At 42.1% G+C, this 27,988-nt stretch overlaps 1 protein-coding gene across 7 annotated transcripts in view; it reads right to left on the reverse strand.

Annotated features, from left to right (window-relative positions):
- The window catches only part of MIA2 (MIA SH3 domain ER export factor 2), a 626,403-nt gene that overhangs the window by 534,788 nt on the left and 63,627 nt on the right, over nt 1-27,988 (reverse strand). For 2 of the 7 annotated variants that reach the window (XM_078659758.1, XM_078659755.1), the window contains exons 4-6: nt 23,035-27,883; nt 11,220-11,588; nt 1,326-1,429 (exon numbers count right to left, since the gene is read on the reverse strand). In XM_078659758.1, the coding sequence (XP_078515884.1) occupies nt 1,326-1,429; nt 11,220-11,588; nt 23,035-27,883 (5,322 nt within the window). The remainder of the gene's footprint in view (nt 1-1,325; nt 1,430-11,219; nt 11,589-23,034; nt 27,884-27,988) is intronic. The other 5 variants (XM_078659761.1, XM_078659760.1, XM_078659759.1 and 2 more) reach the window with 5 other exon arrangements.

Consider the following 27,988-nt stretch of genomic DNA (forward strand, 5'->3'; position numbering starts at 1 on the left):
TTAATTCATCCTGGGCCAGCAAGTGTGGAGGTGTGCAGATGAAACAGTGAGCACTGATTTCTACAAATGGGGGGCTTTGACGAAGAAGCATACCGGCAGCCACAAAACTCTGCATGAATCCAGAATGTGAAATAAATCCAGAATGCATATGGAAGCTGTAAACCAAAACCGGAATATGCCACAAGGACAAGAATTCTGGAACACGTGGTATTTGTGAGAAACAGCATGCAGGCTATCAAAACATCAGACATGGTCCAAAATGGGTGTGAAGTCCAGAATAATGACCAGGAGGTGAAAAGTCAGTACAACAAGGTCTAGGAACTTAACTGAGCACTGGAAATTACACGACACAAGTCCTAGTGGTAGGCAGAGAGTACAGAAAGCAGATACTGACATCTAAAGACCAAAAGAGATGTTTCAAAATCAGGAAGGGTGATAAAAGTAGATGGTTGCAAACCTACAATCAAGATAAATGGCCCAGTGAAGTTACTGTCAGAACAGAATTTGTAATTTACTTATGTTATTCTCAAGGTGACCATGCTCTTATTGACCTCCATTTGTGTTGTAGATTCTACTCCCTGGTCACTATAGCCATGCATGTGTAGAGTTAAGGACACAACTAAAGATCGTAGCAACACGTATAATCCAAAATATTTGTAGGATGATCCTTCCTACGAGGAGCAGCAGAGAACCTTCCAAAGAACATTTTTTTTGTAGCAGGCCCATCTCAAACAGTAGGTACTGTATGTAGACCAGTATGGTGTGGGATCTGGTTGACACCAGAGTACAGAAATGTGATGTAATTCTAAAGGTAATACCAAGTAATTGGAACTTCACAGTGCACATGATCTTACATATTCATATTACAAATTATTTACACATTTTTATGTTACACACTAACTTATTTATCTGTTTAAGACACAGGGAGGTAAAGTGTTTAGTCCACAATGTTTTGGGTAACATAAGTAACATAGGATAAGAACTGGGGTCATGAAGTTCCAAAATCAGAAATGTATCCCCTAGAACATATTTTGTAATGTACTTCAACAAGCCTGCTATCTCTCGTCTGTGATTTATCAAGTTATAGCTCATATTTTCTTCAATAAGAGCAAATCCTATTAATTAAAGTAGGAATTTGCAATAGTGCAATACCATTGTGCCGAGAAGAAGCTTTGGCAAATTGAATAAAAGAAGTCATTTTCTAATCCATCGTCCACATTCCAGTGTCTTACAATTAACCATTGTAGATTTAACAAGTTCTGACTACGACATGTACTTTCAGAATATGGTTCTCTTCGAAGTTACACAACTTTAGAAATCCTTACCTTGTGACCGACAGCTGTCAATGTTGCCCAGATAGCATTCAGGTGACTGGGTATATCTTGTGCTTGCAAATGCTGAATTATTCCAAAGTAAAGTACATTTTCTGCTAGAAAGAGGAAAGATACACTACATTAACATTTCACGTCATTCATAGCAGATGTAGTACAGAAACACTGTAAAACAGAGAGAATGCCATACTTCATGGATAAAAAGAGGTGCTCATCGGAGTAGAAGGCCAATCTGAGACTTATGTTGTAGGGAGAAATAAAAACGAAATGAAGGAAATATTTTGACGTGAGAGTTACACCCAAGTTAATTTGTACTGCTAGTGGTCCCCTATAATGAAGAGAGGTGTCCTGTTGTGTACTGCTTGTGTCACTCAAAAATGGATCTGCATGTCCTAGTCAGATTGCATTTGCAGTTCTTGAATGCTTTGACAACTGGCCTTTGGATTGCTCCTGTAATTTGAATTGAAAGAGGAGGCAGTGGAAGGAAGCCATTTTGAGTAGACTGTACAGGGTCAGCCGAGGGCTGGAAGGTTTCCAGGGCAATGCATGGTTCAGAAAGGGTAACTGCTTTGTCTCCTTCAAGCCTGATCCCTCATGAAACCTTTCCTGTCGCATTGCCATGAGGGACTGCAATGAGAAGAGCTACCAAAAGTACTGCAGCACCATGGTTCGGAATTTAGATCGCCTACTTCCAAGGTGCAAAATTAAAAATAAGGATAAGAATTCAGCTCCCTGGTATAATGCGGAGTTAAAAGAACTCCGCCGTCTGAACAGAAAGGCAAAAAGGAGCTGGAGGGGTATACAACCTTTACAACGCAACTTTTACAACGCACTACCATTACAACGAAACTTTTACAACGCAAAATCCATTACAACGCATGCATTTACAACGCAGTCATTACAGCGCATGACACTACAACGAACACCACTACAACGCATACCATTACAACGCAGTCATTACAACGCATACCATTACAACGCATAACTTACCATCCAACACTTACCCTACTGTTGCACCCCCTGGAGTTAGAATAGTAATTTTTACCCCTACACTATCCAACACTTACCTTACTGTTGCACCCCCTGGAGTTAGAATAGTAATTTTTACCCCTACACTATCCAACACTTACCTTATATGCAATGTAATGTAATGCATTGTAATGGTATGCGTTGTAAATGTAGTATGCGTTGTAGTGGAATGCGTTGTAAAGGTAGTTTCAAAGAATTCGTTGTAATGGTATGCGTTGAAATGGTGTGCGTTGTTATGGATGTTGCGGTGTAAAAAATGCGTTGTAAAGGTATGCGTTGTAAAAGTATGCGTTGTAACGTCATACATCCGCTGGAGGAGATGTAGATAGAAATCTTTTTAAGCTAGCCCAACTCCAATATAAAACAGCAATTGCTAAAACAAAAGCCAATTTCTATGCCACCACGATCCTGAACTCCACGAATAGCACTAAAACTCTTTTTAAAATCTATAAGGACATCACCCTGCCCCCCAGCCAATGCAACAAGACAGTTGCTTCACAACAGCTCTGTGATGACATCTCAGGCTATTTTCAGGATAAAATGTATAATATTGTCGGGAACTTAGTCCCCCATAATATCCAGCCTGTAGACACTGAACAGAAGGAGCCAAGTATCGAGTTGAATGCTAACTCTTTATTAACCTCGTTCCAACTATTTACAGAGGATTCCTTTGTTAATATGGCTCTTAGTGTTACTTCAGGAACCCCGGCTGATCCTATTTCCCACAGATACTGGAAACAATTTGGTAAAATATTATTTCCTCAGCTTCTTAGTATCTGCAATCAGTCCCTGGAAGAAGGTACAGTGCCAGCTGCATGGAAGCAAGCGATGGTCTCTCCGCTGCTAAAGAAGCCGTCGCTGGATCCTGCACTACCTGCCAGCTTTAGGCCGATTTCCCTCCTCCCGCTCCCAATAAAGATCCTGGAAAAGACAGTCAGTAGAACCCTTTCTAAGCATCTAGATGATAATCGTCTCCTGGATGCATTCCAATTTGGGTTCCGACCTGCACACGGGACGGAAACGGCATTGACCACAGTGATGGACAATCTTTGACTGCGCGCCGACAGAGGGGACGCGTCGATTCTTGTCCTTCTAGATATGTCGGCGGCTTTCGACACTGAGTCATGCAGTACTGCTGCAAAGATTGTGGAACAATGGAGTGAGAGGAAGAGCCTTTGAGTGGCTACAGTCGTACCTCCAAGACCGCCAACAGACGGTGACCCTAGGCCAGTTTGCATCAGAAGCTTCTCCCGTCCCGCATGGGGTCCCACAGGGGTCTTCAGTTAGTCCCATTCTATTTAATGTGTACCTGAAACCCCTTTTGTCCATCATTAAATCCTTTGGTATCAGCATTATAAACTACGCGGACGATACTCAATTGTTTTTTTCCCTGGAGGGCAAGCAAGAGACCTCAGTAGAGGCCTTCCAGGAGTGCATGCGGAAAACGGCGGGCTGGCTCAGGGCCAACTCGCTCCAACTAAATGGAGTGAAAACGGAGGTGATGTACTGCTCAGCTGCAAAAATTTTAAAGCACCCCATGTCAGAATTTAGGCTTACCCCGGAAGAAGACTCTCTGAATCTGACCAACACCGTGCGTAATTTAGGGGTGCAAATGGACGCCAACCTTCAAATGGTGTCACAGGCCAACAAAACCATCCATGGCTTTAAACTAATTTGCATGCTGAGAAAGATCCTCCCGCTATTACCAATCGCCTCACAAGCCTTGGTAGTGAGGAGCTTAGTGTTGAGCAGGCTGGATTACTGCAACGCCCTGTACCTGGGTGCCCCTAAGTACATCTTTCAGGGGCTCCAAAGGGTGCAGTCGGCGGCAGCCAAGGTGGCTCTTAATTGACCATGAAGCTCCTCAACATCCTTGGCACTGAGAGACCTTCACTGGTTACCAATCAAAGAACTGGTCAGTTTTAAATCACTATGCATCGTCTTTAGGGCGGTTCATGGACAGGGCAGGATAAATTTAATTGGTACGAGTCCCCTAGACAGTTACGGTCTGCTAACACTGGCCTAATCCTGGTCCCTAGATTTAAACGGTCTAGAATGGGAGGTAGGGCCTTCAGTGTGGCAGCTGCACAATTATGGAATGGGCTGCCTCAGGGCCTCAGGGTGGCGATCTGTCTGCTGGAATTTAGGAAGGAATTGAAGACCTTACTATTCCCTAGGGGCTAGTTGATTTTGTCTAATCTAGAACTATAGGATAACCGTTGATTCTTGTCTGAGCGCCAAGATACCCGTAGGGTGATAGCAGCGCTATATAGGAACACAATACAATACAATACTACAATACTAGTCTTTTCTCCCTCTTTTTAAATCTACCTCTGTGGAGATTTTAAATATCGAAAAATACGCTGCCTCCCTGTTACTCGAAACACACTTGGTTTCTCTTTATTGTTTCTTGTCTGGGGCGAGAGCTCCTTACCACAGTCCCTGCCAGTGATCCCCAACCTGTTAGTTTCCCAGGAGAGACAGACCAAGAGAGAAGCGGTCTGTAATGCCATCTCTGTGTACAGACACACTACAAGACCAGAAGCTACCCGCTTCAAGCCTATCCATGACAGGAGCTTGCGAGGACCATCTGGCCACACATTTGAGGTTTAAAATGTAAAAAAAAGAGTTACAGCGTTGGATGAGTTTTTGCTGCCTCTCCACACTCTTGTGTTGGCTTACCGCTAAATTCTCAACAATTCTTGAAGGTACGCCTTAAAAAAAGAATGGATTTTCTGTGCCATTTAGACCTTATTGTGACTGGAAGTGACCCCCACATGGAGCGAACTCTGTACAGTCACACCAGATTTTGGCACATTACCCCACAGACAAGTATATGCCTATCTATTGATAATGCGCGTGGCACAGTTCAGCTGTGTGGCAGTGTACAGCTGGGGCACCGTTTTACCAGGGGCGTATAGCTTCTGGAGGGGTATTACACCCCCTGATAAATTTATTTTCTGGTGAATAGTTGGGTACAGGTACTTTCAGTCGGGCATGGGAGGTGTCTGTAGGATTTCACCTTGGATTTTCTTATGCACACATTGACAAAAACACACACACATTCTCTCGTTTCTCTCGAAATCCCTAAAATAGGTTGATTATTTAACAAAATATTGTTTCTCTCGGTTAGTACTCCTAGCAATCCACATTCCTCTCCCTTTCCACTGCATTTTAGGCCCCTCTCATGCGCCCTGCTTGTCTTATAATACAAATCAAACTTCTCAGGTCCCAAAGTGTAAGTAGGGATACACTCTTGCATTTCCTAAAGTTTAATAAGGTAAACACTCCTTACTGCCAGTATTCATAAAGAGAGGCTCCTCTCTCCTAGAGTACTGTGTCCTTCTCGTCGCCACTGTAGTTTGCCCAGATGTTGATCTCTCCCCAGCTATCTCTACTTCTGTTTCTATGGGTATACATTCTACACTTGCGACAGCGCCTGTTCTCTGACCCACCCACAATTCCCTGCTCCAAATAGTACTCATCTGTATTAGGTGGAGTGGAGTGGTGTGGCTCACTGGTTAGAGGCGGCAGACCCGGGAGCCACAACGGCCCCATCAACGCCGGGGATGCCTGGCTCCACCTTGGGGATTCCCAGTAGGGACCATCCCACAGGGAAAGCCAGGACGGGTTCCCCAGCGGTATACAGCGCCGGGACGCCCCTTTGCTGGGGCAGCTGTGCGCTTTACAAGTATACAACATTTAACATTTAACATTATTAAAGAACACATAAGCCGGCCGGTTACACATAAAATTCCTCCAGTGCACTTATTGCACGCCTGTTGCCCTGCAGAGAGGATGGGCCTTGCCCAGGGCGCGAGATGGGAGCATTGCAGTGTCGCGGGTGGCGACTTTCCTCTCCTTGCATGGGTATGCGCCAGACCCGTTGAATACTGAATGCTTGCTAGCTTCAGTTCCCTGGACTAGATGATCGATAGTCTGATGCCCCAGAACTCTGCTCATGACCCTGTTGAGGTATGTCAAAGATATTTCAGCAGGCATGCAGCGCCAGAAAATAATGCCGCTGAAAGGGTGGCGATGCGCTGTGGAAGGCGCTAAAGCCCCAAGCATGACTACTGGCTGAGGGGTGCATCATATTGTCAAGAAAGACTGGAGGACTATTGTGCATTGATGCTGGTGAAACCCCGCACCAAAGGCATTTGGAGCCCCCTCAGGTCCTATTTGTCACTTCGGGCAGATGGAAATACCCCCTCCTCGATGCCCTCATAAATACTGCTATATCAGCATGTATATTTTGCATATGATGTCCCCTTCTTTATTTGTAGCGGAGTACTAGCACGTTACTTGTGTATTGTAAGACTATCGAATGTGACGTGAGACTTCTAATGTGATTATTGCAATTTCAAAGGGTACCTAAAGTGTTTTTAAAATCTTTTTCTGTTGTACATTATTGCAAAACTCAATAAACCCCCCTAAAAATGAAAAGCACTTGGGCGATGGACAGCCAAGGCTGTTGTGTCATATAACAAGCACACTTCTCCAACATCTGTGAACACTTTCAAATGTCATACCAAAGCAGCTATCCCATGGTAATTGGCATTGTTAATTTTAACTAACAAATTTAACCAGATCATTATCTTGTAGAATGATGATTAGTGTGCCCATAACAAGATAGAGAGGAATTCAACGTGTTAGCAGGATAGTAATTTAATCTTAAGGCTTAAACCTGCTGGACAGACATAGCTGGGCAACGGCTTCACCCTAAAGCATGCAAATACTGCACTGGAAAGGGAAGGAGCAAGTCAGGGGAGCCAGGGCTACAGCAAGAAAAGCAGTACACATTGGAAGGCGAGGGCTGAAATCTGGACAAGAAGAATCCGCTGAGTCAAGAGAGCAAACCAGAGGCACAGTAACATAATGAGCCAGGACAACCTATGTATCTCCAAGCTAGAAACTGACTGACTGGGTACAACGCCCTCTCACTTATTTTCTCCTTCTCTTTTAATCAAATTCTAGTGACTTTCGTTACTATCTTGCTTTCACTTACATTGGTCAAGGGCCCAACCGGGTCGGAAGTATCACCGGCAGAGCGGTGAGCATCTTGTTAACCACTCCCAATAAGTGTAACATAATAAATAGCGATTGGCAGTTAGACCTGCAACTTATCTACCCCCTTTTTTCGATTCTCTTCCCCTCTTTTCCGCTTCCCTTGTCCTTCTTCCTATTCCCATTTTCTCGATTCTGTACCCTTAGACCTCCCTGACGTATACAGTAGCGCTCGAGGTATGTCTCGATTTACACAATTGGTGCAAGTGGCACTCACTTTGCTAGTACCACCTTCTTCTTCTTTACATGGATTCTGTGACTTTGCTGGGGGCTAGTATTATTCTGGACTGGTTTACTCACCTTATTCACTTGTGCTGTACACCCTCTTTCGTAGGAGCACGATAACCCACTCGCACTTTTTATTTTTATTTTTTGAGTTAATCTGCACTATATGGGTGGTATTTTTGAGGACTATGATTTCGGACATATGATGTCAACTTGTGGTACAGCAATTCACGGTTACTCGCCTTATAGTATCTAATCATGATGACTCACCTTATTCATTTCAGTCTCACCAAATGGATGAACTTGTTTTTGATTTAATGATTACGCTACTGGCTGCACGGCCGTTGTGCATGGAATACGGACATCTTATATGGATAGTGATATGTCTGTTAAAGAAAAAATCTTTCTGTTATTCCCAGCCCTGAAGATTCGCGTGAGCGATGAAACACGTGTCGGCTGGCTGCTGTTTCTCTGTCATGAAAATAAAGAACTGAGGATTTCAGTCTACACAAGACTCCTTCATCTCTCTGCCACCTTACCTTTTGTAATTTTGTACTTATCTAATGATATGACTTTTGCATGTACTATCTATGTGTGTGCATAGGGTATCTGTTCTATTAGTCTGGATCTTGCCGGCTCTCTGGTTAGACCTTTCGAGTGGTTTCATAGGTTTTCCACTCACCCAGTTGCACCACCATCTTACGAATGCTTATTTTGCACACTCATGCGCGTTTGATCTCTAGCAGTGCGCCCATTGTTTACTGATATCCATACCTTTCTTTGTTTCAAATCAGTTTGGATGTTTACAAATGGGGATTTATATTTTGAATTTCCCAGGCTGCCATCAGGATCTTCAATGTATAGAAGTTCAGCAGCCCTAGTGAGCCACTTGACCATGTTGCTCTTACAATTCCATATGCTCTTGGTCTAGTTTTCGAATGAGTTCCACATTTGCAATGGTGAGCAGATGGCAGTCTTCCTTAGGATTCCCAGATTCTTCACTTCTAGGTTTCAACTTTATGTCAGCTCTTGTGACTCATAGTTACTGACTTTGATTCTATTGACCAAGAGAGTAGTTTGTTGAAGGCTGATGATGAGAAGTAGCTGGTTCCACCTACTCCAGGGACTATGCACTTAAATCAGAGTTGCTTGCTGCACCAGATACAGCTGCTGCAAAACTCTGGCGCTCAGATGCCTGTGGTCAGCTGCCGTCTCATCACTGTGGATGACCTTAGCTGAAAACAGTAATCTACAGCTTGATATTTGCCTCCTGGAGGGTAAGGTTTCTTTTGCGCATAGCAGATCTAGGTGCCATGTCATTGTTTCTCCTGCCATTTGATGGTCATATGCCCTTGACCTGCTGGTACTCCCCTCTATCTGCCTGGCACAATGAATAGCCGTAGCCATCTGGAAATGCCTCGAGAGACTGGGAGGCATTCTGCAGCCGTTGTCTAGGTCTTGGCGTGCATGTAATCTGAGGGAGTGCAAACTTAATCATACTCCACTTTCTCATGTTTGCAGAGTATGCATCTTGTTGATGCCTGTGTTATTGTAGGCTCTCCTTTTATGAACTTATTTAACACTACTTTAATATTACCATTATTCTACGTTTCTGATTTGATTTGGGGAAAAATTGAAGCGCCCAGAAACTGATGCATAAAATATACTTGTATGTAAATACAGAAACATACCAAATATACTTAGGAACCAAACAAAGATGCCACAAGGGTAGACAGGTTTGGAATATCAGGTCATAAAGAAAGTAACCTCCCGACTTCCTCCACTGTTTCCCTGCAACCCATATGTTTGATTATCTACAACAGCATGTGTCATTCATGTATTGCCCTAAAATGGGTATGCCCAGATGTGGGTTCCATGCTCACTGTGTCACTGGAACCAAGCTATACATGGCTGATGAGCCCATAACTAGGGCAAAACCTGTCCTGGGATGTTTGTGTTACGGTTCAGGGAGGACCTGGCTTAGCCGTTCGGGCTGGACTGTTCCCATGAGGAGCTGGGTCAATACTAGTTTGCATATGGCTGGGTCCAAACAGAAATGGCATGGTGAGCAACGGAATGATGGGTGGAGTGCTATACTGAGCTGATGCCATAGTTAGACTTATTGCAAGAAGCCTCCCATTATGCTTTGTGTGTTTTATAAACTACAGAACACTACATTGGGAGAGTGGAATCCTGGCTTCAGCAGTTTACTTAGAACCCCCTTTATCACCTCAAAAGGTGATAAGTGGAGAGGGCTGGGGTACCATCCCTTCAGGTGAGACAGAATAAGCCAAAACATTTCAGTAATTCCATAACGGAAGGAGATGCTATCTCAATAATGCAGAAGCCCTCAGGAGTAAAAAAAAAAGCAGCAGAGGGAATAGAAGTGGGTGAGAGGGTAAAGAGGGACCAGAAATAGTAGAGGGCTCCCCTACTGTGCAATCCTTGATCAGACCGTACTATGTAGACTGTTGGGTTGTAGGGTGGTGGCGTCACCTAATGGGCTCCTCTAAAATGAAATCTATCTCCATGTCATCAGAAATGCACACTTTGAGTCCTGCTGCCACTTCTTTCTGCTCCTCTGTTCATTAAAACGTGCAATTCTCCATGTTTTTTTTATACTGCCCTCCACTTGACTCTTCCTTAACTGCTAGCTGCGAATTAACCATCAGGAAGCAGCTCGGTGCCTGGTAACCTCAGCGTTGTCCAGCTGGGCTGTTGGGCTACTGCCAGATGCCCGAGATTCACGGTGGGCCATCACACAGCCTCCACATTAAGGGGCTATCTGTTGGTAGGTAGAGCAGGGCACACAATGCTCAATGGGAGGGCCGAGTCCAGGGGTGGGATCCGTGCCTGCTTATGAAGTCATCAATCACCTCGACTGCTTAACTAAAACTGACAAACGTTAACCGTGCAACTGGACCACATAAATGTCTTCTGCCCAGGGTCAACAACACATCAGTTCCATCCAGGGTTTGACTGGGACACAAAAGATGCCCAGGCACCAAAATGAAGATAGGCTAAAAAGTGGCCCACATTTGCATATTGGGGTCGTTTTGAACTTTTAAATACACTCTTTATAAATGTTTTGCAAGGTATGGGAGACTGCATGCATTTTTGCTTGATGCAGGCAATGTTTATTGTAATATCAGGGAAATCAACAGTACAAAACGGTACGAGACGGCCCACCAGACTATAAAACAAGCCCACAAACAGCCTAACAATCAGCACACATGCTTACCTGTCAGACCAGCCCTTTGGCCACTGCCAGTTTGCCCAATAGGGCAGTTAGACCCTGGTTCTATCTAATACAGATGGTCTGTGACTGTGTGCCTTTTGGTAGGTGCCTTGGATTATAAGGCTAATTACTGAAATCCTAGAGTCAAGGATAGTTAAGAATGTACTAGATGGAGAAGACTACTTCACGACCTGAAAGATGTTCAGCCATAGAGTACTCCTCGATTACACACGCTTGCGGAGGTACTCTTGACCCAGGATATATACTCATTATTAGATTTTCAGATTTATATGCGGTATGTGCCATTTCATGAAGACTCTTACGCATACTATCACCTGGACTGTGTGGGTGGAACGGAAGGGATGTGTCTGATGAAACCTCTCTTCTATGTCCTTGATTGTTTGTTAATGACATGTATGTGTCTTCTTGGTCCTCCACAGCTGCAGTGAGGTCTTCCTTTGTCTGTTGACCCATCTGCTCGTTTTCCACAAACGAATGTTCATTTGCGTCCCGTTTATGCATTGGTTCATCATGGGTAGTGTTTGAAGAGAGCTGAAAAGTTGAGTCATTTGTTTTTTCTGCTCCATCCTCTGGCAAAACCATGTTCACTTCCTGGGATTGTTCATTCGTCTGGTCAATCTCCCCGCTGGGAAATACGTTTTTTTCACTGCTAGTCTTTCGAGGAGCTTCACCTGTAACTGGAAACAGAAATGGATATTGAACACAATATTTACATTTTAAACATATTATCATGTAAAATATTTCAGTACCAGTAAATGAGATACCACAAGAATTTATGAATAAATTCACGCAGATATTTATAGTATGTAATGTTACTCTGCCAGGTGCTCCCTATACTGCTAGGATTTTCAATTATTTTATATAGTTACAAATATAAATACATTTAACACAATGTTAAAAAATTATTTTAAAATAGAACATACTAACTCTTTATTTTTAAAGAGTTTAACAACCATTTGTGAATATAAAAATAATGTAACATTTTGTTCTATAATTAAAGTTCTTAGAATTAATTTTATACATCACTTTGAATAACTCTTATTATTAAAAATATTATTTTTTTATTTATGGGGAATTTAAACTTCAGCAAAATAATTTTAATTTGGTGCATGAATCCAGATAATAGCAGGAACACAACATACAGGTGAAAGAAACTGCCAGCAAAAATAAAAAAGGGCCACATTGCTAAAAGGTATGAAGGAGTTCCCATTCAGATAAAGGAAGCACAAGCCAACGTCCTACTAGAGAGGACACATAAAATAGGACAATTCTAAGTAGGTGAGTTTCTTTGTAGGCACATCAGAAGGTAGTGAAACCTGTTTTCTTTTAAGTAGATAGGTATGGGTACATCTTATATTTAAGTACTGGGATGAGAAAGTCATTAAAAGGTAATGGTACCTTGTCTGCCACTTAACAATAAGATTGTGTGGTCTGATACATATAAAGCCATAAAGTGTGAGGGCACTCATGCTAGCAAAGTGTTGCTCAGCTCTACACTCTGTACCCAGATGTGTACAATAGAAGTGACATGGTGCATAACTTTCTGAGATTTGAACTTCACTGTGGCATAAACTCTGAGGAATTACCATGCCACTGGAGGCAGTCACACTAGATATGATCTTAACATGGTGCTTAGCTGAGCTGCCGCTGGAGCCAAGGATCGAACCGTGAGCCCTGTGCTCCGAAGTCAGCTGCCCTGGCCGCTACACCACACCTCTCCACCTAAATCTATTTTCTTTCGCTGCTCATTGATTATGACCTCGATTGAGGAGCTCATTCGGGCTGACAAAGGAGAGAGAGAAAGCTCTTATTGACAGAGAGTCCTATCTTCTTAAAGTAGAGGTATATATTACACTGTTTTAAAGGTGAGTAAAAAGGCTTAAGAATACACCAACAGAAGTATTCCTTTCCTCTTTATAGGAAGAAGCTGGGGCCCTCTAATTCTATAATAGGTGTGGATCTTGAAGACTTTCCTGTTTCCCTGATCAAGGAGATGAGAAAAGCTGTTCTCACTTGTACCATTCTCTTCTGAACTTGAACACCCTTTGGACCAGTGAGTAGCATCACCTGATGTTGGTGCCCTGCCTACCTGGTATTACAGACACACAAGCCAGAAACCAGGATGGTTTGGAAGTTGTGGAGTCCTTGACAAACTGAGGATCCAAAGACTGCTGTGGGGCCTCTAGGCAGCTGATTACCTGGCTCCTCTTAGCATTGGCTGGTGCCGTTTATGACAGTTTAATGATTCTCCAATGGCTAAAAACTGAATCTCATAGATTTTCATGTTTACATTCACTCCCCTCCAAGTGATTAATATTGAATAAGTAAACTATTTTCCACTTTCCCTTTATCATTTTTTTAAATCATTTTACTTCAGTTGTTTTTGCCGTTGGCAGTGATGACACACGCATGCATTATTAATACTGTGCTGAACAATGAAACTCTCAAATTTACATGTGTATACTGACTTTGAGCTATTGCAGTTGAAACATATGACCTGTCGAAGTGTGTTTCCTGGTTTATGCTAACTAGGCCTCAGTTAAGCCGCAACATCATCTTGTCCATAATGGATGTCAAAACATCGCCTTAATCTTCTGTTCATAATTCTGCTGCACGGAGTCAAGCAAGATGTTGAGTTCTTTATTTCTAAATGATCGATTTTTTTTCGAAGAGAGCCTGCTAGAGGAACTAGTGTACCATTTTCTCAAGAACCTTACGCTTACATGAGACATTGCATTCATTCAAATGGTTTACTGTTGTATATGTAACTAGTTTGTTCTGACAGCCCTGGATTTACATAAGGCCAGAGTGGCTGGATCAATATTCATATAGTGGATTAGTGCTAAGGTGCAAGGCTTATGTGACATTTTGTATTCCTATGATTTTATTTGTTGAAAATGTAATTCTTTGCTCACATAACTCTGACTTTGAAGTTCTAGTGAAATACAAAAAAATAAAAAACATATATGGAGAAAATGGCTATATAAACTCTTGAAATTGGGATTGAAGCAGAACTCTTGAGAGACATTTTCTGTGCCACTAGGGATGCTGTCCAATTTCTTACTGATTTTGCTGCAAATTTGAGTGTTAGCCTACTATTCATTTTGCCTATAATTCTGCATTCTTCCTATTACTAAGTCTTCATGGCAATTATTTTATGCATTTCAATGAGATTGGCTACATTTGCACTGTATTGTACTCTATTGAATCTTGTAATAAACCATGTTTTTCCTAAATTCCACTGTGGAACCTAGTTTTGAGCCAGTCCGTTCTTTACTTACTGTATTTTGAAATTATGCTTTGTACCTTGTCTCTGGAACACATTGCCTCTTGAAATTGGGGTTAACACTGTCCTGATCCACCCTACTCATGGGTGTGCTATTGAGCTGCAAAATGTTAGGGGTTCTGCGCATATTTTAACCATAGTCCTTATTTCAGTTGTTGATAACTGCACACACCCTTTAAGGATTTGCCTTACGCTTGGTTCATGTTACTAAAGTGTGAGACGATGATTCCTAAGTTTCAAAGGAGTTGGATGGTTTGTCGGTATGATGCCTTTTTCAGAATGCTGTTGTGAAAGTGTAGCCACAACACATGGAATATATTTAGCTGCTCTCCCCCTTCAGTCCATCTGGGTGTTTTTTCCACCGTTTAGGTTGATTGAGGCTAAGAGTAATGAACCTTAAGGTTGACAAGCAACCTTAACTCCTTTCATAATGCACATCTAGTGATAGTGTATATGAGATTATAAAATTACCTAATTGATTTCATGGATTGCCTCGTATAGGACATCTTTAATTACAGCATCATTCAGGCATGTAGTCTTACATCCATACAACAACTGCCCCATCCACTCACAGTGGCCCAGAGACATAATCTATATCCAAATGCAAGTGGATGAGAGCTTGCATGGTGGTTTTGAGTTCAGCTGAGCTGGCACCAGACAGTGTGTGTGTGTTTTCTTTGTGATCTTTGTAATAAAAGCCAGGTCTAATTCAAGGATAAAACAAAGGGACTTTGTGTTCAAATGTCAATGACTACCAAACATGTAAAATACCTTAGATGCACTGGAACATTCTCATTTCTGAATGTAAATGCTGTGCCTTCCTTGCCACTTTACTCCATAGGATACACAGGTTTGGTTGTAGGTAACAATATTGAGGTCAACAAAATATTGCATTCACTATTGTGCTTTCCATTACTGTTCATAACTCTACATCCACTTACAATAAGTTTACCATGTGATGTATTAGTTAGGTGGATGTAGTGGTCGCAAAATATTTGTCATGCCATATAGTGACCGTCTACCCACAGGATGAATAGCCACTCAGCATGGCACTGCTGAGGCTACATAAAGTTGAAGGTCAAGGTCAGGGGGAGGTAACTTACAGCAGAAGATTTAAAGACATCAACTACACTGACATTATTAACCAGCAACACATATCCCCGGTTACAAGTGAGCTGTAAAATTCCGATCCCTGCGCTACTCTCTGGTGGCTCAACGATAAGAATTCTGAGTAATGTAGAGTTTGCCACACCCCTTAATCACCAAGCATTGTAGGGATTTACCAAGTCTGGTAAATACCTCATGCTTCTTTGCCCTGTTTGCGATTGGGATCACAGCCAGCACGAGCATACTGTTTTGACAAATCAACTTTTTAAAGCAGAAATCTACCCTTTTAATTTAACAGGTGACAGCACAGTTGATATTGGGCTGGTAGAATTGGCGGACACAAAATGAAAATCCGGCCATATGGGCCACCACGCTGAAAGTGGATAGTGAATAAAATCTAACCAATGCAAATGAAATTCTGACTTCAATAAAAACTACCAAAGAGTCAATCTATCAGTTATAATAAATTATAAATTGTCTGTACCTCCTAATTGTAATAAATACGTTATGACAGAGAGACTCCTGAGGCGGAAAGCCGGGAGTGTGGGCTCAGAAACCACTCAATTTTAAAAATTGTATCTGTGTTTTTAAACTGTTTAGTAGAAGAAGCTCTCCCGCCTAGGGAGAGAACAACCCAACGCACTACTTTCAAAGGACCAAAGGTCTGATTCATTACTTCAACTGTGAGGATATTCGTACTCAAGATGAAAGAATGTTCAAATGTGTGATTTATTCATATCCATATCAGGATTTCAATATAGATGGTACATGTCAATAATCTGTATTCCACACGTATGTTCGGGTGTGTTATCACATCACACAACCCAATGCATTTCGGGCATGGCCCGTCGTCAGGGGAATTACTCTACAAACAAAAACATACAAGAACCAAATGTAATACGCATGTAACAATATCAGCAAAAACCAAACTAGAATCCAATCCCAGTAAACGTGTGTTTGAAAAATGAGAAGTGCTCGACTACGTGAACGTGACAGAGAAGCGAGAGTATGTGACCCTGTAAATGAAATTATAGCCTTAGAACCAAAAGTCACAACCGAACCATAAACCATAGTGAAACGCTATATATAGTGACTACTTCAATCAAACGGGTGCACAAGATAGAATATATCTTCAGTAATCCAGTAACCACCACCAATCATGCAATAAGAAAACGAGTCCCCGATCGTGGGTACTTACTCGTGTGAATGTAACAGCGGGACTCCGAAGAGTTCCACGAGGTGAACGCGCAGTGAGAAAGCAGGAAGTCAGAATATACACGACAGTGAACATAGAGATAGGACTAAACGTAATGAATAGAGTGTGGGCGCCATCTTGAAAGGTGCAAACCAGTAAGGCAAAAGTAAAGTAGACAGATCAGAGATAATTCAACAAAACGGGATGACAAAAAGAATCACAAATAACATAAAAATTCAATGCGATCATTGAGACCCAACGGGGCCATCGTGGAAAGGTACCGGATCCAAAAGTTCTCTCTCTTTAGTAGGTGGTTCTTATTGTTGCATGTGATAGGAACTTGTTCCAATATTTGGAATTTAAGCTGAGCCACTGTATGTCTGTGCTCAAGGAAGTGGGTGGCAACACTAAGTGAGAGAACTTTTGGATCCGGTACCTTTCCACGATGGCCCCGTTGGGTCTCAATGATCGCATTGAATTTTTATGTTATTTGTGATTCTTTTTGTCATCCCGTTTTGTTGAATTATCTCTGATCTGTCTACTTTACTTTTGCCTTACTGGTTTGCACCTTTCAAGATGGCGCCCACACTCTATTCATTACGTTTAGTCCTATCTCTATGTTCACTGTCGTGTATATTCTGACTTCCTGCTTTCTCACTGCGCGTTCACCTCGTGGAACTCTTCGGAGTCCCGCTGTTACATTCACACGAGTAAGTACCCACGATCGGGGACTCGTTTTCTTATTGCATGATTGGTGGTGGTTACTGGATTACTGAAGATATATTCTATCTTGTGCACCCGTTTGATTGAAGTAGTCACTATATATAGCGTTTCACTATGGTTTATGGTTCGGTTGTGACTTTTGGTTCTAAGGCTATAATTTCATTTACAGGGTCACATACTCTCGCTTCTCTGTCACGTTCACGTAGTCGAGCACTTCTCATTTTTCAAACACACGTTTACTGGGATTGGATTCTAGTTTGGTTTTTGCTGATATTGTTACATGCGTATTACATTTGGTTCTTGTATGTTTTTGTTTGTAGAGTAATTCCCCTGACGACGGGCCATGCCCGAAATGCATTGGGTTGTGTGATGTGATAACACACCCGAACATACGTGTGGAATACAGATTATTGACATGTACCATCTATATTGAAATCCTGATATGGATATGAATAAATCACACATTTGAACATTCTTTCATCTTGAGTACGAATATCCTCACAGTTGAAGTAATGAATCAGACCTTTGGTCCTTTGAAAGTAGTGCGTTGGGTTGTTCTCTCCCTAGGCGGGAGAGCTTCTTCTACTATGTCCATTGACACACTGCAAGGCTAGACAGTGTTTTCCACCCTCCTGCACACGAAAACTCTTTACAAGTCTTCATTTTCAAGGAATACCCTGCTGTGCGAGTACCACTTTCTTCAACATTTTTAAACTGTTTGCCATACTTTGCACTGACCCCTGGCACCCACCTCTACAGCGCCGAGCAGCAGATTCACTTGCTGTCTTGGGCAAAAACGCTGGTTCACCGCCGCCATTACCTCGTCCAAGGGAGCCACGAGGCACGCCCACCTCGGCTGGCCACGCCCCCTCCCAGTGTTATAAATAGAGCGCGCTGAATTCTAGCGCTGCTCTACTGACAGAGAGACTCCTGAGGCGGAAAGCCGGGAGTGTGGGCTCAGAAACCACTCGATTTTAAAAATTTTATCTGTGTTTTTAAACTGTTTGCCATACTTTGCACTGACCCCTGGCACCCACCTCTACAGCGCCGAGCAGTAGATTCACTTGCTGTCTTGGGCAAAAACGCTGGTTCACCGCCGCCATTACCTCGTCCAAGGGAGCCACGAGGCACGCCCACCTCGGCTGGCCACGCCCCCACTCTGACGCCCGAACATCTACTATAAACATGAGTCAAGGCCGGAAGCGCAGCGGACGAGCGCAGCGGGCGCGCCGATGGCGCGCCAAAGGCGCGCTTAAGGCAAGCTCGTCTGCGCTCGTCAGCGCCGAGGCAGCGCCAGACGCCAGACACCATGCCTCTCTTCATTGTGGTAAGCCCGCCTACTCTAGAACTGAGTTACTTAGCTTACGACACCTCAGGCAGGGATGCGCTATCCTCAACCCCTCCCTCATGCACTCTCCCCGAGTATGTTCATGCGGGTTCTCCCTTCCAATCCCCCACCGGCAAACCCCCCACGCCAGAGCTGAATGCTCAAAAATTTAAATTGGCCACTTAAATGTCCGATCCATGCCCAAACACCATGCTGAAATCTGCGACTTGGTCACTAACCATGCCCTGGACATATTATTTCTTACGGAGACGTGGCTCCATGACGATATGGACTCTGTACTGAACCTGGCAACCCCTACAGGCTACACTATCCACACTCTCAACAGAAATTCCAGAGGCGGTGGGATCGCTGTGATGACCAAAGCTAATTTTACGTGTCAGCTTACTAAAGCTTGCATTTCAGATAGCGAATGCACTCGCTACAATATTAAAATTAATTCTCAGCTCAGCCTGGTAGGTTTTCTGATTTATAGACCCCCAGGAAATGATGGTAAATTCATCGCCTCACTCCTTAAGAGCCTCTGCTCCCAGATTACGGATACCGCCAACTTCACTGTAATTGGGGACTTGAACATTCATTTTGATCAAACTGGAGACTCTAAAATTAACACTCTATTAGCAGACTTAGGTGCGCTACAATTAGACCAACTCATAAAGGGCCCCACGCACACAGGTGGTCACCTCCTAGACCCCATCTTTTCGAACATCACCAATGCAATGGTCGAAATGCCTATCCCCATGACCTGGACTGACCATTATCTAGTATCCATGTCAATTCCCTGTAAAAACCTCTTGCTTAATGTACCCTCCCAGCAGATCCAGAAAAGACCCTGGAGGAAGCTCCGCCTGGAGGACTTCCACGGTCTCCTCTCTATGTGTCCTCCCCAATTTAGCGAAAACCCTGATCATGGTTACGACCAATTCTGCAACTGGATCAGCCAAGCCCTGGATACTCTGATCCCCACTAAATGGATCAAAGCACGTACTCATGAATCCAGTCCGTGGTATAACAAACAACTGGCAGCACTAAAAAAAGAATGCAAAAAAGCTGAAAGATGCTGGAGAAAGGACTATGAGCCTGCCCTCAAGGTCCTATATACAAAAGCCCAAAAAATTTACCACCGGAGCATATGCAAGACCAGGGCAACCTACTACGCCTCGGAGATTAAAAACAGCAATAACGCATCAAAAACCATCTTCAAAATTCTTAAAGAACTGAGCTCCAAAAAAACAAGGGCTAACCCGAACTCCTCACCTACGCTATGCGAGAATTTGGCCTCCTACTTCTTAGAAAAATTCGGAAAATCTACAGCACTTTTCCCCCTATCCCAGAACTCACTCCCTCTGATGATCCCAATAAACCCAGCCTCGCTCACATTCCGCCTCTCAGCCTAGAAGACTTTTCTAAAATCTGTAATAAAATAAAATCCGGCTCACCAGCAGACCCTCTCAAACCTGATACCTTTAGAGAAGCAGATGAAATCGTTCTAGGCCCTTTGCGGGGGATCATTAACAAACCCTTTTCCACTGGTATAATCCCCTCCAAGTGGAAACAGGCCCGGATATCACCTATTATCAAAAAGCCCACACTTGACCCCAATAAACCAGAAAACCTTAGGCCAATATCCCTCCTCCCTTGGCCAGCCAAGGTAGCAGAAGCTCATGTGAACAACATCCTGACCAATCATCTGACATCTAATAACATCTTAGACTGGTCCCAACATGGCTTCCGGGCTGGCCATAGCACTGAGACAGCTCTACTAAGTGTAACTGAACATCTCCGCACCATTCTAGATTCTGGTGGAACGGCAGCACTGATCCTCCTCGATCTCAGTGCTGCCTTCGACACGGTGTCACACGAGGTTTTGTTGCTCAGGCTAAAAGAGGCCGGGATAACAGGGCTAGCACTTGAATGGTTCAGAGACTTCCTTTCGGGCCGGTCCTTCCGAGTCTCCACCCCCCCCACCTCTCCAGGGAATGTCCCATTGAACAGGGTGTACCCCAGGGCTCTGCTCTTAGCCCCACCCTGTTCAATGTGTATGTTCAGCCCCTGGCGGAGGTGGCTAGAAGGCACGGACTGTTGCTCGTTTCCTACGCTGACGACACTCAGCTGGTGGTGGCACTGAATGATGAAAGTGGACTTAGTAACCAAAAATTCCAACGCACCCTAGTGGACATCACAGATTGGATGACAAAGAACTACCTTCAGCTCAATGCCGGTAAAACCGAGGTGCTGGTGGCAGGAAAAAACACTACAGCCTGGGGGGATAACTGGTGGCCAGTAGATCTAGGTCAACCACCGGAACCCAAGGACTGTGTCAAAAATTTGGGAGTCTGGGTAGACTCTGCCCTTAAATTCACTCAACATACAAAAAAAGTGGCAGCAACCTGCTTCGGTATTTTAAGAAATCTCAGACCCATCCTTGGTTTCTTTGACAACCAAACCCGTCAGACGATAGTACAGGCAGCCATCCTCTCCAGGTTGGACTATGCCAATTCCCTTCTCCTAGGGACTAACGTAGCTGAAAAAGCCAGACTTCAACGAGTACAGAACGCTGCCGCCAGGGCGCTGGTAGGCATCCCCCGCTATGCGTCTGTAACCAGTACTCTCACCAAACTCCACTGGCTCCCAATGGAGAAACGAATTCAGTTCAAAACACTCTGCCTAGCTTATAAAATTCTGAAAATGGCTTCCCCACCCATGCTCAGCCCCCTTCTGTCCAATTACGTCCCTCGACGTACTCAACGCTCAGAAGGTCAAAATCTGGCAATAGTACCTCGTATCAAACTATCCAGGATGGGCGGCCGCTCCTTCAAATACTTGGCCGCAAAACTCTGGAACAACCTCCCTGACCCTATCAGAGAGATACAGGACTTGCAGTCCTTTAGGAAAGCTATAAAAACTCACCTCTTCTGCTAAAATTCTTCTCCCCCCCCTTTCCTTCCGATCCCATTTCCTGCCCATTCCTCTGACAGTAAGCGCCGGGACGCCACTTGGCTGGGGCAGCTGCGCGCTATACAAGTTCTTTTAACATTAACATTAACATTAACATTAACATTTATCAATTATTTTGAAAACAAAAACAATTTTTAAGAAACGTATAAGTAGCTTTTACAATGTTACTAAAACAAAATTAAGATGGATCAGACAATATTTATAATTAAATTAAAATAGCAATTACATTTTATAAATGTTTTTCAATAGATCTCTAGGTTTTTTGTATGTTAAAAACAGAAGTCTAATATCTATTCTAACAATAACCACATTGTGCCACATTGTTTTTTCAAAACCCCTAGTACCTATATTAATGGAAAAGCACGTTTAAAGTGGGTTGCCAAACATGTATAAATACATTTTAACATTGGGCTCAACATTGTTTAAACTAATAAAAGTTATGCATATTTTTGGCCCATGTTGTATAAAGAAAAGTACTGCCAATGAGAAGCAATTCTTTCAAAGAAATTTGGACTCTCTCCTACAAAGGAGAATGAGGGAAGTCAAACATTCACCCTTTTCGTTTTGAAACAGTAATTTTTTTTTGCTTCCTGATAATCTATTCTGATTTGATATTGGTGATGTTCAAAGCCACTGTACTTCTCTAGGCTAGGTTTGGGTACGTCGCATAAAAGCTCAAGATATGATTTACAAATTTTGTGCTGAGAATATATGTGACTTACTCTTGTAGTAAAGGTTGTCTGGCAGAGTATTGAAGACAAAAATATTGTGTGGGCAGAATATCAATCAAAAAATATTATAGAGCAAAATATCATGAAGTAAAGTGCAAATAGAATAGGTAAGTATGGATTTACTACGCTTAACCCAACATCTACGTACTTTGAAGATGTATATATCATCAAGGTACATAGATATGGAGTTAAGTATAGTAAAACCTACCCATAAAGACGTACTTTACTTGAATTCAGAAATAAGCCAAGAGTACAATAAAAAAAAATCACAGCAATCATATCCACTATTGGTTAACAATAAAGTGGGACACTACAAAAGAAGGAAAGCACAATATGTGCTACTTTTAATATCTCTGCAAAACCTTGATCTAAATGTAAACAAATGTGCTTGGTTTCCATTCTGCTTCCTCTTAAATTATTGTATCAAATGTGTTGATACATTTTGCAAGGTCAATGTAACCTGTCTAACAAGTTATTTTAAAGTTTTTTCAGACTGTTTCCGTAACTCAAGCTTCTTTTGAGATCAGCCCTCTGACCTAATAGCATTTTTCACAGTGGTATGTAAAGACTTGATAACAATTGCCACAAATAAGTGACAGCATGATTCTCAAAGCTTTTTAAAGAGCAGTACTTTCAAACGAACACCGTAAAATGTGATAATACACTATTACTACACTCCAACTTTAGTTTACATAGGTATACAACCACATCTCACATACAACATTGATTTCAGTACACTGCCCTGCATGTTTATTAAGTAAATTGATGTGTTCAGTACCTGATTCTGCGTTTGACAGGCTTTCTTGAGCTGCACATTTGAGTTTTATGTCAGACAAAAAGTTTTGGCACGTTTGAAACCATTTCATTTCCTCGGCCTTCCATCTCTCACAGGCTGTTTCCCAGATGTTTCCGTATGCAGCAAACACAGTTCCCTGAGTGGTTGCCATGAAACCACTTCCACATGAAAAAGTGGTAATTTCTTCTTGCACATTTTCAAGATTTTGTTCGTGTATCTCTAGTTTATTCTCTTTACAGAGACTCCAAAAATTTGCCAACTCTATATTTGTCATCTCCGAATGCAGTTGCTGCACCAATCTGAACACTGTGATTACTTCTGGACTAGCCTGATTCAATATTACACTTTGTCCAATTATCTCAGCAGCAGCCTTGCATGGAATTGCATCATCTTTTTCTGCATCTTTCAAAGTCTCTTTCATTGTCACTTTTTCATGGAAGTTAATCAATCCCACAGGTAAGTTGTCATTGGTCATTTTTAACACATTGCTCTTGGGTAAGTTTTCTGTGTATGCCAGTTTAATGTCAGGGTCGATGAAAGCAGGTTCATCATGTACATCAGTACGTTCTCTCATTTGTTGGATATCATTGTCATCTTTCTTGTTTAACTGATTGTCAGATATCTCTGTTTCCGAACTTGTGCTAGAAACTTTTGCTTCCGTATTTTTTCTAAATAAATTGCCCAAAAATCCAGATGTGTCAGAAATTATGCTACCTAGAATTCCCTTTTTTGAGACATGTATTTGATGTGCTAAACTATGGAGTTCTAGCCTTTCTTGTGTTTCCACATTACTTTCACTACCATCTATATTTTCTGAAGTACCTGTCATAATTTGATCATGCTGATGTACAGGGGTTAAAACATCTTTTTGTTCAGCATTTGTCATTATAACATCAACTTCATGTAAACTTTCTAGATCTCGATCCATTTTCAATTCTTGTTTGCGACTAGGTAGTGAAGGATGATTTAGAATGTCACTTTCCTGAGCATCGGATATTGACTGTTCATGTAAGTCAGCAAACCATATTGTGTCTGAATCAGAATCTTCCATCAGTCTTTGAGCATTTTCAAATCTTATATCTTCCTGGGTGAAATGTTCTTTGTGTTGCAGGGAGGGCTGTCCACTAGCTTCCACTACTGCTGGTACACCATCCTCTACAAATGTATCATAGTAAAGGCCATCCTCCTCCTTTAAATTAGTGTTACCTTGTTGAGGATGGAAATGCTCATTCTGGAGCTCTGGTAATATGTGGAGTTGTTCCAATACTTTTGTTTCAGTGACGATAAAAATACTGTGGTCTAAGGCATAGTCCTCTGATTGAGGATCTGCAGTGTATTGTTCACTAGGGCTACTATTGTCAATAAGATTTGAAATGTCATCTGGGGGATACTTTGATGCTTCTAGACACTCATCTGAGTACTTGGTAGCATCTTCCTTGTTGGGCATGTCCTGGGATGATCTCACATTGCTGTCTGAAAAGTCTTCTACAGACTCTCTACTAAAAACATCAACTCTTTTTGATATGATGCTTTCCATGTATTCATGGTGACTACAATGTCCAAACTGTGGCTTATCTAAATCTGATGGCATACAAGTGTCCTTTATATGGCTGGTTTGCTTCTGAATCTCTTCTTCTTTAACACTGCATTTAATATGCGTTTTGATGCTAACATCAGATCTCTCCTTGGATGGCAAAAGGTCTACTGTTGTGACCAAATCATTCAAACTACTTTCTTTCTGGATGCTATCTTTGTTCAGGATTCCATCAGTATACTGTCTTTCAATTTGTTTTTCCAGTCTCAATTCTTCCTCTCCAAGAGGTGGTTCAAGTTCTATGTCAGGTTTTTGTGATTTATGGTCAACCAAGGTGTCACCGAAACCCAAAATATCTCTAACTGTTGAATCCTCAAAATAATGCTCCTTTGCATTTGATTTGAAAAGATCTTCTTCTGGGATGGGTATGGTTTGCAATCCCTTTTCTACAAATGTCTGTAAAGATTGTGTTACACTTATTGCATCAGGATCCTGATTTAATACATCATCATGAACAGAAGGAGGGGTGTCATAAGGGGAAGATCCCTGCGTTTGAACTATGTCTATGAAGCTGGACTCTTTGGTAGTTGGTGCAGTCAAAAGTGCTTCATTTAATTCTTCTGTACTTTCATTACATTCCACAATTTCTGCTTTGGACTTCAGTAGGTCATCCTTTGTCTCTAAAGCATCGGTGGAAGGATTAACACTGTAGTTTGATTTCATCTTTTCAATATGAAAAGCTTCTTCGATAAGTACTTCCTCATTCATGTTTGTGGCTTGAGCAAATGTGCTGTTCAGTGCTGAGCACTGGAGGGAATTGTCACTGTTTTCTGTTAACAGTCCATTAGATTGTAAGGGAGAAGCTGTCACTTCTTTAAAAACGACCATTTTATTTTCAATTACAGCATCTTCATGGTTAGCTAAATCTAGTTTGGGAATATTCCCGAAAGAAGAAGTTGCAGCTGCAGGTTCTTGATGATTTGAGCTTTCATTATCGCTGAGTTCCTTATTCGAAGATACTCTTTCAGGCGTGTTATGCTGGGTAGCCAAGTCATCAGCATTTGTAGAAGTATGATGTTCCTGGTTATTTGAACCATGATCACCACCATTGACAATATTTACCTGATACACACCCTGCCTTTCATTAATGCTAAGATGAGGCTCCCTGAGATATAACGGTGTCAGGGTAGCTACTGGCTGCCTATCAACATATGCTTTATGGAAGGCAGGTGATTCTAGAGGTATACTGGAAATAGAAACCACATCTTTTACTGGTGTGTTTTCTACTGTTTGTCTTTCTCTATCTTTGTCAGTTTGGATGTCTACTATAAAGGAGGAGTCCTTATATTTCGAAAGGTCAATATGATTAGGTGCAATCATGTGTAAATGGCTGACTGGTGGCATTTTCAAGCCATTTCCATTATGATTTTGTAAAACTTTTCTTCCATTGTCAAACTGGAATTTTACTTCAGATATATCACCCAAGGTTTGCTTTTTGGTATAGCCCGCAGATTTTGATGTAAAACTTTGGGCAATCCAAAAAGTCTTTAAATGATTTATAGATACAAGAGAAGGTAGCATTCCCACCTCACTCTGAACCTGCTCCTTGTTTCCTTCTGTGTCGGTTGTAACCATTCTCTGGGAATGCCCAACAGGTGAGGATTGGGAAGCCTCAAATTGTCCTTCTTTGGCCTCAGTATTAATAGACTGTTGACCACTACCTCGATCAGACGGGTGCCTGTGAAAACCAATGATGTTACCATACATATTGTCATACCAACCTGGTTTATTCCATTTGCTTTCTGCTTCTTTAGTTAGTTCCTCCACTGCGGCATGTTGTGTCACATGACTTTCCAAAGATGTTTCACCATTGTACACTTCTGTAGGCTGCTTAGTATAGGTAATGTCAATGGCTGATGGCAACTCATCTGTTCCTGCAGAGATCTTGACATCCAAAATGTTTTCTAAATTGTTTGAAAACAACTCAGATGTGGAAGGGTTATTTTCAGGGTTTGTAGACTCTTTTAGGAGTTGATCTCTCTGGTCGTTCAATGTGTCTTCTGTCACTGCACTTCCTATTTCAGCTGTGTCCTCACTGACTGGGCCTAAATCTCCTTCTTCTGGTATTGACTCCAGAGGTGCTTCTTTCATTCCCATGTTTGCTTCAGTTTGTTTCTGTTGCAAAACAGTTCTGTCTTTGCTACTTTCCTGGACGTTAAAAATCTTATCAATGCCCAATTTAAACCAGCTAGGTGTGGGAAGCTCCTCAACCCCCTTTTTAGGTTCATATTCTTCTGATGAACTATTTTCTTTAGAAATGCTGGCTTGATCAGAATACAATAATTCATTGTAGATACTGCCTGCCTCTCCATTTTGCATTTTGTCTGCTCCCAACCCATCTATTTTTAGATTTCTCTCATGATTTCTGCTAATTTCAGATTCCAATGTGTCTAAGATCAGGTTTGTTTCACTATCTGTCTGATCTGTGTTTTCATCTTTTTGGTTTTCTTCTTTGCTAATTGTTCCTTTGATTATCTGACCCAAGTTAAAAACATTATCTAAACCCAAGCCTAACCAGTTTGACCCAGGAGCTGCATTATCACTTTCCTTATTTGTTTCCGTTTCTGTGAAGGGGTCAGTTTCTACAGAAACTGCATCATTTCCTGAATCACCATCCATGGTTTTTTCTTGGATTTCTGTTTCAGTGATAATGCGTTTTTCCTCTAATATATGTTCTGTTTCCGTTTTCCCAAACGGAAGATAGTCGCTGAAACCACTACCAAACCAACTGGATTCCTTTTCCCCTCGGTCATCTAGGTTGATCTCTTCACTTATTGCAATTTTTCTACTGTGGAATGAGTTCTCTTGCATAGGATCTTCAGTTGGATCCAGTTCTTTCAATTCTTGTTTGCCACCCATACCAAGCCATCCAGTAAAGCTTGAAACACTCCATGCATCATTGATTGGTTCTTGCAAAATAGCTTCACCTATACTCCCAATGTCCTCTGTTTCTTCAATGGGATCATGTTCAGAATTCTTTGTAGCTACCCTTGAGCTTTCTGAGCTTTGTGATTTGTCCTGTGTGACCTCATGGTTATTTCTTTCTGTAGTGGGATGAATTACTTCTTTCATTTGGAGAGACATACTTGACGGCTGTAGAAGCTCACCCTCTGCCATTGTAAGATATGGCTCCATATCTGGGTACATATAGTCCATTTCCGGATCATTATCGTGTAACACACTATCTTCATTTTCAAAAATGTATTCCCCTCCATCAAGGCATATGAAGTCTGTTTCCTAGAACAAGAAATGGTTGTATTAATGTCAGCAATATTAGTAACTAATAAAAAAGCATACCTGCAACAGTAATTATATTTTCTTCTGGAACAAACTGAAGCAAAA

The sequence above is a fragment of the Lissotriton helveticus genome, chromosome 9 (genome assembly GCF_964261635.1).
Source record: "Lissotriton helveticus chromosome 9, aLisHel1.1, whole genome shotgun sequence".
Lineage (NCBI taxonomy): Eukaryota > Metazoa > Chordata > Amphibia > Caudata > Salamandridae > Lissotriton > Lissotriton helveticus.